The sequence below is a fragment of the Hylobates moloch genome, unplaced genomic scaffold (genome assembly GCF_009828535.3).
Source record: "Hylobates moloch isolate HMO894 unplaced genomic scaffold, HMol_V3 SCAFFOLD_17, whole genome shotgun sequence".
Classification (NCBI taxonomy): Eukaryota; Metazoa; Chordata; class Mammalia; order Primates; family Hylobatidae; genus Hylobates; species Hylobates moloch.
Window position 1 is genome coordinate 33,767,703 of NW_026652292.1, and position 17,342 is coordinate 33,785,044.

At 38.5% G+C, this 17,342-nt stretch overlaps 1 protein-coding gene across 1 annotated transcript in view; it reads left to right on the forward strand.

Moving 5' to 3' along the window:
* Nucleotides 1–17,342, forward strand: part of WDR70 (WD repeat domain 70) — a 397,384-nt gene that overhangs the window by 44,855 nt on the left and 335,187 nt on the right. The window contains exons 6-7 of the mRNA XM_032135980.2: nt 13,246–13,305; nt 14,702–14,835. Of these exons, the coding sequence (XP_031991871.1) occupies nt 13,246–13,305; nt 14,702–14,835 (194 nt within the window). The remainder of the gene's footprint in view (nt 1–13,245; nt 13,306–14,701; nt 14,836–17,342) is intronic.

Consider the following 17,342-nt stretch of genomic DNA (forward strand, 5'->3'; position numbering starts at 1 on the left):
ATTCTAATAGGGAGAAATAGATAATAAATAAAGGCTGGGTGTGGTGGCTCACGCCTGTAATCCCAGCACTTTGGGAGGCCAAGGTGGGTGGGGCTCACTTGAGCCCAGGAGTTCAAGAATAGCCTGTGCAACATGGCAAAACCCTGCCTCTACAAAAAATAGAAAAATTAGCTGTGCGTGGTCATGCAGGCCTGTGGTACCAGCTAGTCAGGCGGCTAAGGTGGAAGGATCATCTAAGTCTGGGGCAGTCGTGACTGCAGTGAGTGAGCCATGATTGTGCCTCTGCACTCCAGCTTGGGTGACAGAGTGAGACCCTGTCTCAAAAAAACAACAAAAAAGATAAACAATAGAAAGCTGTAAGTGCTATAGGGAAAGGGAACATGTAGAGCATGATAACATGGATCAGAAGTGCTAATTGGGAGACAGGTTGTAATTTAAAATAGGGCGGTCAAGGTAGGCCTCCTTCAGAAGATGACCTTTGAGAAGACTTGAAAGAGATTAGGAAGTTGACCATGTAGGTATCTGGGAGAACGGTGCAGGCATAAGGAACAGCCAGTGCAAAGGCCCTAAGGCGGTAATGTGCCTGGCACGTTCATGAAAAAAGCTCTTAGGTGAGTATGGCTGGAACAGAATGAACAAGAGGGAGAGAAGGAGGAGATGACTGACATCAGAACACTAACAGGAGGACCTGTAGACAATTGTAAAGGCTTTTCCTTTTATGCTGTTTTTTTTCTTTTTTCCCACTAAGCCTTAGTTTGTCTATAATTTTAATGATTTTGAGCATGATTTTTGAGTAATGGCATAATTTGAAAGATGTTTTTTAGGAAGAATGGAAATGACTTGGTAATGGATTATATAAGTGTGGTGAGAGGGACTCATCAAGATTATTAGTTTTGTAGCTGGTAGATAGTGGCACTAGTTGCTGAGATAGAAAGCAGGATGAGCAGAATTTGGAGGTTGAGTGATAGGGAAGATTGTAAATTCAGTTTTGGACAATTAAGTTGAGGTATTTCTGAGACATCCAGGCAAAGCATCCTGATGACTGCTAGAAATATAGGTTTGTTGTTGAGAGACATCTAGCCTGGGATTATAGATTTTAGAATCATCAGCTTATGTATGGCTATTGAAGCTCTGAGAATGAACAAGATGAGCAGAAAGCCTAGGACAGAACCCCGAGGGGCAGATAGAGAAGGAAGGTCCTGCACAGGTGGCCGAGAAGGAGGTAGAAGGTAAAGCAGGGTAATAAGTGTCATGGAAACCAAAAGGAAGTTTGTGTTAGGAAAAAATGTGTGGTCAATTGTGTCAGAATTAGATGAAGTAAAATGAGAAGCATCTTTATTATATTTAATGACAAAGTATAATTATTTTAACTTTAAGCAGTAATTCGGATTATATGAGATTACTTTACAGTTTGTTTTTTTTTTGCCAAATCAAAATATCTTTACTGTTTTAGTTATCTACTTCTATGTAACAAACCACCTTAAACTTAGTGACTTAAAAGAATAGCCATTATAATAATTTTTCTCATGACTGTAAGTTGACTGGAGATTAGCTGCTGCTTCTGGTCTTACTCTGAATCTCTCATGTAGCTGCAGTTAGCATATAGCATGTTCACCATGGCCTTACTTACATAGCTGGTGCCTTGGTGGGACAGCTGGAAGGCTGGCTCCGTTGAAACTCGGGGAAAGCACCTTCCCTCTCTCTAGTCTTTCCAGCGGTGTATCCAGACTTCTTACTTGATGATTCTGCATGGAAGAAGACAACAAGGGTGTGAATATTGAGAGATGTGATTTCTTGAGGCCATTTTTGGAGACTAATTAATATCCACCTAAAAGTAGTTGCCTTAAAGCCTAATCTAGGTTCATTTTTTTTTTTTTTTTTTGAGATGAGGTCTCCTTGCCAGGCTGGAATATAGTCACGGCTCACTGTAGCCTTGACCTTCCAGGCTCAAATGATCCCACCTCAGTCTCCTGAGTAGCTGGGAATACAGGTGTGCACAACCATGCCCAGCTAATTTTTAAATTGTTTTTAGAGATGGGGTTTTGCTGTATTGCCCAGGTTGGTCTCAAACTCATGGGCTCAAGTGATATTCCTGCCTTGGTCTCCGAAAATGTTAGAATTACAGGCATGAGCCACCACACTCAGCTTTATCTAGATTTTTGAGCTCTTTAAAAAGAAACACATTGGCTGGGCGTGGTGGCTCACGCCTGTAATCCCAGCACTTTGGGAGGCCGAGGCAGGAGGACCATGAGGTCAGGAGATCGAGACCATCTTGGCTAACATGGTGAAACCCCGTCTCTACTAAAAATACAAAAAATTAGCCGGGCTTGGTGGCGGGCGCCTGTAATCCCAGCTACTCAGGAGGCTGCGGCAGGAGAATGGCATGAACCCGGGAGGCGCCACTGCGGTCTGGCCTGGGCGAAAGAGTGAGACTCCGTCTCAGAAAAAAAAGAAACACGTCATTTCATTGATTCATATACACATGCACACATAGACGTGTATATGTACATACATGTACATGTACACACATGCATAAACCCATGCACACATGCATGCACACATACATTCTCTTTTTATTCCTAATAGGATTCTCAGTATGTAACTGTTCAGGATAAAAGATACATTTCCCAGCTGGGCATGGTGGCTCACACCAGTAATCCATGCACTTTGGGAGGCCGAGGTGGGTGGATCACCTGAGGTCAGGAGTTCAAGACCAGCCTGGCCAACCTGATGAAACTGTCTCTGCTAAAAATACAAAAAATAGCTGAGCATGGTGGCGTGTGCCTGTAATCCCAGCTACTCAGGAGACTGAGGCAGGAGAGTTGCTTCAACCTGGGAGGTGGAGGTTTCAGTGAGCTGATATCATGCCACTGCACTCCAGTCTGGGCAACAAGAGTGAAACTCCGTCTCATAAAAAAAAAGATACATTTCCCAGCTTCTCCTGTTGCTAGGCATGGCTCTGTGGCTTAGTTCGGGGCAGTGAAATGTAAGTGCAAGAATATGGACAACTTTTGAGAGGAAAATTAATGGGAAGAGATGTATCTTTCTTTTTTTTTCCCCTGCTGTCTGGAAACCACAGCAGCCTTTTGGACCATCACCTAGACTTGTTGAATTTATGAGGGCAACAAGCTGTGGTCCTGATTGTCTTAGACATATATCAGTCCTGACTTTATTTTGGGTTTTTGTTACAGCCAAAACGAATTCTATCAGGCATTTGTTTTGTTGTTGTTGTTTTTGTTTTTTCATTTAAAAAAATACCAGTTTTGCTTTTCTGCAGATATCAGCAAAAAAAAGTAAAAATTAGTTTTATCGAGGTATAGTTTACACACAGCAAAATGCAACCAATTTATGAGTATAGTTTGTGAAATTTTACAAATGTAAGCATCTGAGTAATCACTACTACAGTCAAGATTTAGAACATTTCCAAAAATGTTTCTTTCAAGCCACCTTGCTGTCAATCCATTTTTCCCTCCATTTACCCCTAATCCCAGGCAAATCTGCTTTCTGTCACTATAGGTTAATTTAGCCCATTCTAGAATTTTATATAAATGGAAACACTGTACAAACTCTTTTGTGTTTGACTTACTTTGCACAGCATAATGCTTTTGAGACTTGCCCATCTTGTCTCATGTGTTAGTGCTTTATTCATTTTTATTGCTTAGTAGTAGTACGCTTATGAATCTACCATAGATTATTCATCTTTTGATAGACAAATAGCTTGTTCTCAGTTTTTGTCTGTTCTGTATAAAGCTACTATGATCATTCTTGTACAGGTCTTTTTGTAGATATATGTTTTTATTTCTCTTGGAAGCAAAATTAATAGATCACGTGGCAAGTGTATATTTATAAGAAACTAGCAAACTGTTTTTTAGAGTGATTATACCATTTTACACTCTCACCTGCAAAATTGGAGAATTCTGCTTCCTCCATATCCTTGCCTACACTTGGTATTGTTGGTAATTTTAATGTTAGCTGTTCTAGTAAGTGTGTAGTGCTGTTTAATTGTGGCTTTAGTTTGCATTTCCTTGTTGACTGACATTAAACATCTTTTCTTGTGATGAGGTCTCACTGTGTTGCCTAGGCTGGACTCAAACTGCTGGGCTCAAGCAATTCCTTCTGCCTTAGGCTCCTGAGTAGTTGGGACTGCAATGTGCGTCACTATGCCTGGCTAATGTGTACATCGTTTGTGAAATGTATGTTCAAATCTTTTGTCCATTTGAAAAATTAGGTTGCCTTTTTATTGAGTTGTAGAGTTTAGAGTTTATTTTTGAGCTTAAATATTTTGGATAGAAGTATTTTGTCACATAAATGTATTGTAAATATCTTTGTCCAGTCCGAGTCTGCCTTTTATTTTCTTGATCATGTCTTTTGAGGACAGAAATGTTAAATTTTGATAAAATACAATTTGTCAGTTTTTTTTTCCTTTTTGGTGGTATTTTTTGTATTCTAAGAAATCTTTGCTTACCAACGATTGCAAAAATTTTTTCTATATTTTCTCATGTTTTATAGGTTTAGTTTTTACGTTTATTATCTGTTTCAAGTTAATTTTTATGTATGGTGTAAGGAAAGGATTGGAGTTCCTTTTTTATTTTTTCCAAATTGATACCCAATTGTTTGAGTATCGTTTATTTAAAAGGTCTTCTCATTTGGATTATCTTGGCATTTTTCTTGAAAACAAATTTATATATGTGTGGCTTAATTTCTGATTTCTTTATTTCATTGCTATGCATGGCCATTCTTACTCTACAATCACAGTGTCTCAGTTACTGTAGCTCAGTTACTGTCTTAGTTACTATAGCTCTATACATGAAATCATGTAGTGTACAGTTCTCTGACTTGTTTGTTATGAAAACTGTTTTGGTTACTCTAAGTCTTCAAATTTACATGTACATTTTAGAATTAGCTTGTAAATTTGTGCGGAACTGCCTGCTGAGATTTTGGTTGAGATTGTATTGAATCTATAGTTTTGAGAGCTTTACTTTCCTAAGAATATTGTTTTCCAATCCATAAACATTATATATCTTTCCATTTATTTTAAGTTCTCCTTAATTTTTCTCGGTAACATAGTGTTAAGTGTACAGGTCTTGCACATATTTTAAAAATTATTTCTAAGTTTTAATGTTTTTTGTTATTATCTTAAATGGTGTGAGCCACTGCACCCAGCCTGTTTTAAAGTTTTATTTGTGAACTTTCCAATGTCCTAACTAATATACCTCTTAGAGGTAAACATAGTTCCAATACACCTTTTTATAAAATATCTTTATTAGGATGTAAGGTCAGAGAAAGGGAGTGATAAGATGCAAGTAAAGTGGTCTACTAATAAGGTAGAAAACAGTGTGACTGAGTGTGATCTGAAGAGAGAACTGTTGTAGTTAAAGATTTGGATATCTTGGTTTGTGGTTTTAGAATCAAAGCAGCACTGGGTGTCAATTAATTCTATAATTGGACATGAGGATAAATGGCTGAATAATGGTAAAGAAAATGAAAGACTAGTGTATTGAATGCGTTTTCCACATTGATTAAAATCGCCCTGTACTAATGAAGTTTTTACTGTTGTAATTCTTTGTGTACAGACTTTTTCTTTTCTTTCTTTCTTTTTTTTTTTTTGATACGGAGTCTCGCTCTGTTGCCCAGGCTGGAGTGCAGTGGCATGATCTGGGCTCACTGCAACCTCCACTTCCTGGGTTTAAGCGATTCTCCCACCTTAGGCTCCCAAGTAGCTGGGATTACAAGCCTGCGCCACCACACCCAGCTAATTTTTGTATCTTTAGTAGCGACGGGGTTTCACCCTGTTGGCCAGGCTGGTCTCAAACTCCTGACCTCAAGTGATCCACCTGCCTCAGTCTCCCAACTGCTGGGATTACAGATGCGAGCCACCGTGCCCAGCCTGTGTATATATACATTTTATTTTTCCTTCTATCGTCCAGGTTGGAGTGCAGTGGCACAATCTTGGCTGACTGCAACCTCTGCCTCCCGGGTTCAAGCCATCCTCCTGCCTCAGCCTCCTGGGTAGCTGGGACTATAGGCTTGTGCCACCATGTCTGGCTAATTTTTGTATTTTTACTAGCGATGGGGTTTCACTGTATTGGCTAGGTTGGTCTGGAACTCCTGACCTTAGGTGATCAGGCTGCCTTGGCCTCCCAAAGTGTTGGGATTGCAGGCACGAGCCCCTGCGCCTGGCCATATGTATTTAAAGTTCTGACTGTCATTGGATTGCAAGATTCATGAAGGCAGGAACCTTCTTTCTTTATAACCAGAATATCATCAGTGCTAGGCATAATCAGTACTCAATAAATATTTATTGAATAGTTAATTATAAGAGTGATGTCAGGGCTTTGGGTGGAGAGTAACAGAGCTATCTTTATTTCTTCACATCTTTTTTTTTTTTTTTTTTTTGAGACGGAATCTCGCTCTGTCACCCAGGCTGGAGTGCAGTGGCGCAATCTCGGCTTACTGCAAGCTCCGCCTCCTGGGTTCACGCCATTCTCCTGCCTCAGCCTCTCCGAGTAGCTGGGACTACAGGCGCCTGCCACCACACCCGGCTAATTTTTTTGTATTTTTGGTAGAGACGGGGTTTCACTGTGGTCTCGATCTCCTGACCTTGTAATCCGCCCTCCTCGGCCTCCCAAAGTGCTGGGATTACAAGCGTGAGCCACCACTCCCGGCCTTCTTCACATCTTAAGTCCTTAAGATCTCGTATATAATTCCTCTTTTTTTTTTTTTTTTTTTCTTTTTTCCATTCCCACTGTATTATGTCAGTTCAGGTCCTCTCTGGATTATTGCAAGAATATTTTAATAGGCTTCCCTATGTTTACACTGGCATTTACCTTATACTGGTAATTTCCTAGTTCAGCCTCCACACCACAGCCTTGATGATTTCTTAATTATTAATTTTATTGTGCCAAAAACGCATAACATAAAATTTACCATCTTAACCATTTTTAAGTGTACGATTCAGTATTGTTACATATATTCACATTATTGTACAATCAATCCCCAGAGCTTTTTCATTTTGCTAACTGAAACTCTATATCCATTAAATAGCAACTCCCAGTTTCCTCCTGCCCCCAGCCCCTGGCAGCAACCATTCTGCTTTCTATCTCTATTAATCAGACTGCTCAAGCACATATAAGTGGAACCATATAGTATTTGTCTTTTTGTAACTGATTTATTTTACTTAACATAATGTCTTCAAGGTTCATCTGTGTTGTAGCATGTGTCAGAATTTTCTTTCTTTTTAAGACGGAAAAATATTCTGTTTTATGTTTATGTCACATTTTGTTGATTAATTCATCCATCAGTAGATACTTGTGTTGCTTTTCACCTCTTGGTTGTTGTGAATACTACTGTGAACATGGATATACAAATAGCTCTTCAAGACTCTGCTTTCAATTCTTTTGGGTATATACCCAGAATTGGAATTGCTGGATCATACAGTAATTATATTTTTAATTTTCTGAGGAACTGCCAAGCTGTTTTCCATAGTAGCTATACCATTTTACATTCCTACCAACATTGCACAAGGATTCCAGTTTCTTTACCTCCTTACCAACACTTGTTATTTTCTGTTTATTTGATAGTGAAAGTTTTTTGATCCTAGTGTGAAGTGATATTTCATTGTGCTTTTAATTTGCATTTCCTTAATTATTAGTGATGCTGAGCATCTTTTCATGTGCTTATTGGCAATTTGTTTACCTTCTTTGGAGAAATGCCTATTCAAGTCTTTTGCTCATTTTATTTTTATTTTTGAGACGTAGTCTCGCTCTGTGGCCCAGGCTGGAGTTCAGTGGCATGATCTCGGCTCACTGCAACCTCCGCCTCCCGAGTTCAAGCGATTCTCCTGCCTCAGCCTCCTGAGTAGCTGGGACTATAGGCGTGTGCCACCACGGCCGGCTAATTTTTGTATTTTTTTTTTTTTTACTAGAGATGGGGTTTCCTGTGTTAGCCAGGATGGTCTTGATCTCCTGACCTTGTGATCCGCCCACCTCAGCCTCCCAAAGTGCTGGGATTACTGGCATGAGCCACCACGCCCAGCCTTTGAACCATCTTGCCCGGCCTTTGAGCCACTGCGCCTGGCCTTTCTGGCTAACTTTTTGTATTTTAGTAGAGACAGGATTTCACCATGTTGGCCAGGATGGTCTTGATCTCCTGACCTCCCTCGTGATCTGCCTGCCTTGGCCTCTGAAAGTGCTGGGATTATAGGTGTGAGCCACTGTGCCCGGCCTTTTGCTCATTTTAAAATGAGGTGGTTTGTTTTTTTCTGTTGTTGAGCTGTAGAAATTAAAAAAATATGTAATCTAGATATTAATCCCTTATATATATATATATGATTTGCACAAATTTTCTCCCATTTCTCTGTAGACCGTCTTTTTACTGTATTGATTATTTCTTTTGATGCCCAGAACACTTTGGCGATATTTTAAAATCTCAGATTTTTTTGTTGTTGTTGTTGAGACAGAGTCTCAGTCACCTGGGCTGGAGTGCAGTGACACGATCTTGGCTCCTTGCAACCCTCACCTCCTGGGTTCAAGCAATTCATGTGCCTCAGCCGCCCGAGTAGTTAGAATTACAGGCGTGTGCTACCACACCTGCCTAATTTTTGTATTTTTAACAGAGATGGGGTTTCACCATGTTGGTCAGGCTGGTCTCGAACTCCTGGCCTCAAGTGATCCACCTACCTTGGCCTTCCAAAGTACTGGGATTACAGGCGTGAGCCACCGTGCCTGGTCTAAAATCTCAGACTTTATCAAATTACTTTCTATGACTCAGAGCTTAAACTTCTGTTTTTTGGAATCGTATACAACCTGGTTTGTAACTATCTCTCTGGCTTGTATACGTATACAGTTGGCCCTTTGAGAGGAATTGGCTCCAGGACTCTCCTGCTGATCCCCAAATCCAAGGATGCTGAAGTTCCTTCTATAAAGTGGCATAGTGCTGTATATGTGTAACACATACACCCTTGCTCTATTTTCTGCCTAGCAATTCAAACTCTAGTGAGGGAAAAATATTTGAAGTTCAGAAAGTGTCAAGATTTATATTATTCTCTCCTGGATGTTCTTCATATTCATCTAGATAACCTCTATTTTTTGAAAGATACCAGAAATCTCTTTTCTAACCACCTACTTTGTTAGGCAGAATGGAATTGAGCACCGAACCCTGTGTATACTTCTGTTACAGCAACTGAAACATTTTCATTTGCCCATTTGTTTACCTGTCTTATTTTGCTTTTCTGGACTGACAGTTCTGTGTAAGCAGAGTCTTTGTTAATAGTTCTTTTATCATTAATCTAACCCAGTGTGTGGTATGTGATTAAATAATTAATGTTTGTTAAGTGAATGTTTAGTGAGTAAATGAAGGTATTAGTTCATTCTCACACTGCTATGAAGAAATACAGAAGACTGGATAATTTATAAAGGAAAGAGTTTTAATTGACTCACAGTTTCACATTTCTGGGGAGGCCTCAGGACACTTAAAATCATGGCAGAAGGCAAAGGAGAAACAGTCACCTTCACAGGGTGGCAAGACAGAGTGCGACATGCAAGCAGGGGAAATGTCAAATGCTCATAAAACCATCAGATCTTGTGAGAATCACTCACTCTCAGGAGAACAGCATGGGGAAACCGCCCCCATGATCCAGTTACCTCCACCTGGTCCTGGGAATGTGGGGATTACAATTCAAGATGAGATTTTGGGTGGGGTCACAGCCGAACCATATCAATGAAGAAATGAATTAATGTTAAGTTAGTGTTATTAGATCTCCATAGTTGCACTAGAATAGACTTTAATTCTGGTTGCCTGCACTGGTAACTGTACTTCAGTGATTTCTGCGAGAAAATAGCACTCATTTTCAAGCTTCTTTTTGGCAGTCCTTACTGTCTTCCCCCAGCATCAGCAACTTTGTAGCAGATCTTTGTTATTGGGTAGAGGTTTTATTATGGCTTATAGTTGTATGTGACCTTAGCCTGGAAGGGTTGTTTCTGATTTGTAAATCATTTGAAATCTCTGTAAGGATGTTCATCAGATAGAATTGCTCGTATTATTTTAGATATATTTGCCATTATTGTTATTGGGAGTAGACCACAGAGCCTGGGAAATAATCCTTTGATTGGTTTTCAAAATTAAGCCAAAACAAAAAAATGGTATATTTTCCTCTCTTCCATTAGGACTGTAGCTCTTATTATGAATTCTGGTAATAAATTACTTCATTGAAGTCAAATAGTTTATGAGGTTCCTTGGCAGGAAAATCTTGAAAATATTTTACTGTTATAGCAAATTTCACACTAAGCTATATTTCAAAAAGTCATTAGTAAAAGTTCTGGAAAAAGAACAGTCACCATCAAGTGATATGCTACCAAAAGATGGATTGCTACTATTTTAGATGATTTAGCTGTGCCAATTATATGGGATTTTTATGAGTTATGCCATGCATGACTTCCAGTAAAACTTTGATTTTAAATGTAAACATTTATTTAAACGGTTAATTCACTCCTAATATAAATACTAAGTTGTGTGTCCTTGTAAATTTTTTTAAGTGTTAGAAATTGTCTATATATAGGCACATTCTGCATTGAAATAAATGAAATAATTTTCATCCTATCTTTTTGGTGACAGTATTTCTATTTGCTGAGTGATGAAAAAGTAGTTATGAAATGAGGTATAAACTATGATAGATTCTTCTGTAAGTAGAACATTTCAAGTATTATCTTGGTTCTTGCAAGAATATTTAGCACTTACAGATGAGTTTTCATTATGTTCAACTGTGGTCAGCTGCAAAGGGAGTAGTGACTCAGATTATTCAGTGTAGGAATAGTCTAGAATTTGACCTTTAAATTGTTTTGGAATTTATGTTCAAATATTGATATCTCTGAAAGAGGTATGTGCAGCACTTTCCACAGTATAGTAAACAATACAGTAATGTCTTTGTCTTGGAAAAAAACTGCAAATTCCCCGTTTCTTTACAATCTAAACCAAACTACCTTTATTTCTGTATTGTTGCAATCTTCAATCTGCTTTTAGTCTGGGATATAATAATTTGGTCTTAAAAGGTTTTCAGCTTTTGAAAATCTTAGTTATCTCTTGCCTCTCACCAGGCTGGCCTGATGTGATAGCACCTGCTTTTCTTTATGGACATAATCATTACTCTAAAATTTGAAAGTTAATTAAAAATTACAATCTAGTGTGATGAACAAGGTAGACAGTGGGCCATTTATTCATTTCTAAAACCTCTCTGTGTGTGTATGTATGTCTGCCATATACCAGCTTTTTTGTGCATAGGGGATCCAGAGATGATAAATAGATATAGTCTTTGAGAAGCTTATATTTTGCAGTTTGATAAGGGGGTGGTGGTGGGGGAGATAGGTAAAAAATTACAATGTATTGTTATAAGTTCTGTGATTAAGATAAGGAAATGCCATAGAAATGCATAGGAGGGCCATTTAACCCAGAGTTTGAAATGTTGAGAAGTGCTTTGGGCAGCTGGTCACATCTGAATTGAGTTTTGAAGGATGAATAAAAATTAGCCATGTAAAGAGGAAAAGAAGCCTGGAAAAACACTAAGATGATGTGACCAATATAGAAGGTAAGCCTTGGAATAAATAGTGGCTATCATTTATTGAGCTCTACCATGTGCCAAACTCTGTTAGGAGTTTGAAACCACTTACTTCACTGTAACCGGTGGGGCAGGTGCTATTATTCATAGTTTGCAAATGAAACTGAGAGTCATAACTTTGCTCAAGTCATCACATGGTTAATTAATGGCATTGCTAGTTTAAAAAACTCTAGCGTTTCTGCCTTTTTCTGCAGGCTATTTCCTCCCAGCAAAGGACAGTTTCAAGATGGAGGAGATAAATAGTTACCATGCTGTTGAAAGTTCTTGTATGTAGATTAAGTTCTGTAAAGTGTGCAGAGGGATTTATAGTGACTTGTTTGTTCATTTAGAACTATTTACTGAGAGCCTCTTATGTGCCAAGATCTGTGCTAAGAATTAGGAATAAAATGATAAATGCCAAAATTGAGGTAGAGGGTGAAAGAAAGTGGGGACACTGAGTGAAGCCATAGTTTGAAAAAGCTGGATTGCAGAAGAGAAGATAACGATTGAGCAATAAATTTTATGGTAAGTATTAATACTTTGTTTATATGCTGAAGAGAAAGAGCTATAGCAGGGGAAAGATTGAAGATATAAAAGAAAGAGCTGTTAGGTCACATGTTTAAGTACATGGTGAGATGATTCTTGAATTTGTAATAGACATATAATATTAGTAGGATTAGCCTGCTCTTGAGTAGTGAGACTTGAGTAAACAATGAAACCTCTGATTTAAATGATCACTGTAACCTCTTATGTCTGATTTATGCATTCCTCTTTACTGTCCCTCAGTTGTTCTGCCCATACTCCTGTCTATCATAGCATTTATTATACTGAAGTAGAGTCATTGATATCTCCCTGTTAGACCATATGCTTCTTGTGTGGGAGGGATGAGAAGAGACCATGTCTGCTGCCACCTAACAACTGGTATAATCCCACTTCAGTAAATGCTTATTGAACCAATGAATCAGTGAATGATTTGGAGTTTCTTATTTTTATCATTTTTGAACAATTTTCTTTTTAACTTTGAAGGGTTAAAAGGTGTATAGTTACCCTGTGAAGGTTTTGTTGTTTGTTAGAAATTAAGTACTTAACACTTTAAGGTATGCCCCAGAATAGATAAATAGAGAACTTTAAAAATTTTCGATGTTGAAAGGACCTTGTTGGTTATTTTTTAGGAAAATCTGTAATTATTATTTTATACATAGGTTATAATATGCTTAAAAATAATTTTTGATATTAAAGTAAGGTAAGCAGATATCGACCTTTTTGCTCCTCTTGATAAGCTGTGATTTAAAGGAAAAATAAATTTCTAATTTTTCTTTATGAATTATACTATTAAGAACTGATTTATTTTTACATTTGGATTAAATTAAAATTTCAATTTATGTTGACAATAAGAGATAATTTTATAGAACCTAATGAGTTTCTTAGGTTTATCCTTTTAGAGATTTAAAATCAGTTTATCATCAGAGACCCATTGTAGTGTATCTAGAAGTGTAGAAAAAAGATACTCTCATACTTTTTTGCTGTTTTTTTTTAAGCTTTGTGTTTAAAAGCCAATGATACAATTAAAAAAAATTGTATTTCCTGTGAAATGTGGTGTGTAGTTCCCCACAAATATGATATTTTACAGTTAATGTCATGGGGTTTTCTTGTTTCAGAATCCTGTTCACAAGATTCCTGACTCACATGAGATAACGCTGAAGCATGGCACTAAAACAGTAAGTTTAAAAATCTAGTTTTTTCCCCTCTCAAATTACAGGGCTGTCATGGAAAAGTGAACTGATAAGATACATTTGTATTAAGGCTAATTATACAATCAACTGATGACATAAAAGCTATAGACATTAAGGAAAAATAGATTACTTTTATGTTCAGTCAAAATAGCCATTTCCTTTTAGTTAAAATAGGAACACTTATTGTCACTGTTATTGTTGGCTTTAAAAATCTCTTGTTTTTTAATATAGGAACATTATAAGTGGAAGAAAGAAATGAAACTCAAACACAATTTTGCTTTTTATGGTGTGGGAAAATTTCTTACTACCTTTAGCTTTACTTCTGTATCAGTAAAAGGCATAAATTTGTTCATTTTTCAGATGAATGTTGAGATAAGAAATGAACTTTAAGTAGTTACTGTGGCTCTAAGTGTTTATTAATACATAGTTTACAGATTGCATGTTTATATTGTTATATTTACTTACGTTTGAGTAATCTAAAATATTTAAAGATGAATAATATAAAATATTTGAGATGTAAGGTGAAATCATTGTATCTTATTGCAAAGCCACTAAAAAGTAGTAGTTAAATGAGTGAAACATTCATATGAAACGAAAAAAATTATCTTTCCCCTTTCAGTGAAACTACTTTTTTCTAATTGACATGTAAAGAAGTAAGAAAATACATCCCATAATAAGAGGGAAATATCAATCAGTAGAGATAGACCCAGAAATGATATAAACAGGGTCATTCTTACAGTTTTTTCTTTTGAAAATATTGTTTTCATAAAAATATTTATGTTAAATATAATGGGTTTATTGTTATTTTAAGTGAAATGGAAAAGATGTAAAAATCTCTTAGTTTTAACTTCTAGTGGAAATAGTGATACATACAACTCACATAAACAAAACCTCTTTGGAGTCCTCATTCGTTTTTTTTGAGACGGAGTCTCGCTCTGTCGCCCAGACTGGAGTGCAGTGGTGTGATCTCGGCTCACTGCAAGCTCCGCCTCCTGGGTTCATGCCATTCTCCTAGATTGTATATTGAAAATGCTGAATTATCGTAATTATTTGTAAGATTTTTACTTGTACACTAAAGCAACTTAGTTTATCTTACGGAATTGCAGTGATAGCTATTCTGAGTACGTGGTTGATGATTTGGGACAAAATTGTCAAATAGATTTAAAGTATTTTTCTTTATTGCAAAAGAATTAATATAGTAACAAAGTCTAATAATATAGAAGGCACCATCCATTCCCACTTTTCAGAAGTAACAATAGTTGGTGGTTTGTGCTTCCAAGGCCTATAACATAGGGGGTGGGATTAAAGAACAGAAATGGGGGTTATAATTGACCATATGTCATTTTGCTCCAGTCACTTTATTTTATTTTTTTAAAACCAGGTGTCTGCTTTGGGTCTGGATCCCTCAGGTGCCCGTTTGGTGACAGGAGGATATGACTATGATGTTAAGTTTTGGGATTTTGCTGGAATGGATGCTTCTTTTAAGGCATTTCGATCCCTTCAGCCCTGTGAGTGGTATGTATTCACTTACTTAATATCTTCATATTTGAGTTACTATCTTCACATTGGAGGACAGTGCTGTTGGCTTTGGAATCCCATCTACAATGATTTGTATCAAAATATATTACGTTTATATGACTGTATACTGCCTTCATAATTTAAATGAAGTAAAATGAGCCTTACATTTCTTTTGTTTCATAAACTTATATTTTAGGCTGGGCGTGGTGGCTCACACTTCTAATTCCAGAACTTTAGAAAGCTGAGGCAGGCGGATCACCTGAGGCCTGGAGTTTGAAACCAGAATGGACAACATGGCAAAAGTCCGTTGTAGAGCAAAAGCCCGTTAGTAGAGTACTAAAATTACAAAAATTAGCTGGGCGTGGTGGTGCATGCCTGTAATCCAGCTACTCGGGAGGCTGAGGCAGGAGAATTGCTTTAGCCTGAGAGGTGGAGGTTGCAGTGAGCCGAGATTGTGCCACTGCACTCCAGCCCAGCAACAGAGAGAGACTCCGTCTCAAAAAAAAATTACAAAAGGCCAGGCGCAGTGGCTCATGCCTGTAATCCCAGCACTTTGGGAGGCCAAGGTGGGCGGATCACCTGAGGTCAGGAGTTCGAGACCAGCCTGTCTAACATGGTGAAACTCCATCTCTACTAAAAATATAAAAACAAGCCAGGCAGGCCGGGCGCGGCGGCTCACGCTTGTAATCCCAGCACTTTGGGAGGCCGAGGCAGGCGGATCACGAGGTCAGGAGATCGAGACCATGGTGAAACCCCGTCTCTACTAAAAAGACAAAAAATTAGACAGGCGTAGTGGCGGACACCTGTAGTCCCAGCTACTCGGAGAGGCTGAGGCAGGAGAATGGCGTGAACCCAGGAGGCGGAGCTTGCAGTGAGCCGAGATCGCGCCGCTGCACTCCAGCCTGGGTGAGAGAGTGAGACTCCGTCTCAAAAAAAACAAAAAAAAAAACAACAAAAAAAAACAAGCCAGGCATGGTGGCTTGTGCCTGTAATCCCAGCTGCTTTGGAGGCTGAGGCAGGAGAATCGCTTGAACCCAGGAGGTGGAGGCAGCAGTAAGCCAAGATTGTGCCACTGCACTCCATCCTGGCCGACAGAGCAAGACTCCATCTCAAAACAAAAAAATTAAAAAAAACAAAAAAAACTTTGTTTTAAAACATTCCAATTAATCCTGAGAAATGAGAAATTAACATATGTTAAGCCATTAACCAGGTAGCAATCCATTTTGTACTGTTTAGGTATGGTCGGCTAGCATTATGTTAGAAAGGGCCTTCCATTTTGCTACAGTGAGCCAGCCTTTCTCTTTTTTTTTTTGAGACAGGGTCTGGCTCTGTTGCCCAGGCTGGAGTGTAGTGGCGAGATTTTGGCTCACTGCAACCTCTGCTTCCTGGGCTCAAGACATCCTCCTACCTCAGCCTCCCAAATAGCTGGGACTATCGGTGTGCACCACCATGCCTGGCTAATTTTTGTATTTTTTTTGGTAGAGATGGGGTTTCACCATGTAGTCCAGGGTGGTCTCAAACTCCTGATCTCAAGTAATCCACCTGCCTTGTCTTCCCAAAGTGCTGGGATTACAGGCATGAGCCACCGCGCCTGGCCCATAAGACACTCTCTTTTCTGTTTTTGACCATATCTGATCTTTTGGCATATTGCTTTCTTATGGTATCATTTAACTCAGCGGTCCCCAACCTTTTTTGCACCAGGGCCTGGTTTTGTGGAAGACAGTTTTTCCATTGACTAGGGGTAGCGTGGAGGTCGGGGTGGTGGGATGGTTTCTGGATGAAACTGTTCTATCTCATATCATCAGGCATTAGATCCTAATAAGGATTGTGCAACCTAGAGATTCCTCGCATGCGCAGTTCACAGTAGGGTTCGTACTCCTATGAGAATTGAATGCCATTGTTGATCTGACAGGAGCTGGAGCTCAGGTGGTAATGCTCGCTCACCCTCCCAACACCTGCCGTGCACCTGGTTCCTAACAGGCCACAGACTGATACCAGTCCTTGGCCTGGGCTTTGGGGACTCCTGATTTAACTTGTTTCTTTATCTCCTCTCCAATATTTCCTATGGAATATCAAAGGCTTTATTGTAATGTATTGTATCACTTCAGATGGCATGTACTGTCTAGTTGTTTCACTGTTAGTGACTAGAAATTAAGGTATATCCCTTGATTAAGGTAGTGACATCTGATTCCTTCATTGTAAAGTTAATATTTTATACTTGAGATAGGCAAGAACTTCATAGAGAGATAGTTTGGTAATACGTAACTATCCAGATACTCATCATTCTTTCACCTAATGAGCTTAGTGTCCATTGATGATTTCTTCCTGAATTGGTTATGTCACTGAGGGCTACAAATTGGTGATTTTCTTATTCTGTTATTTCATCTGCATTTATTTCCTGGCATCTTCTTAAAGAAAAACTTTTCCATCAATGTTCATTAGGGATATTGGTCTAAAATTCTCTTTTTTTGTTGTGTCTCTGCCAAAATCCTCAATAAAATACT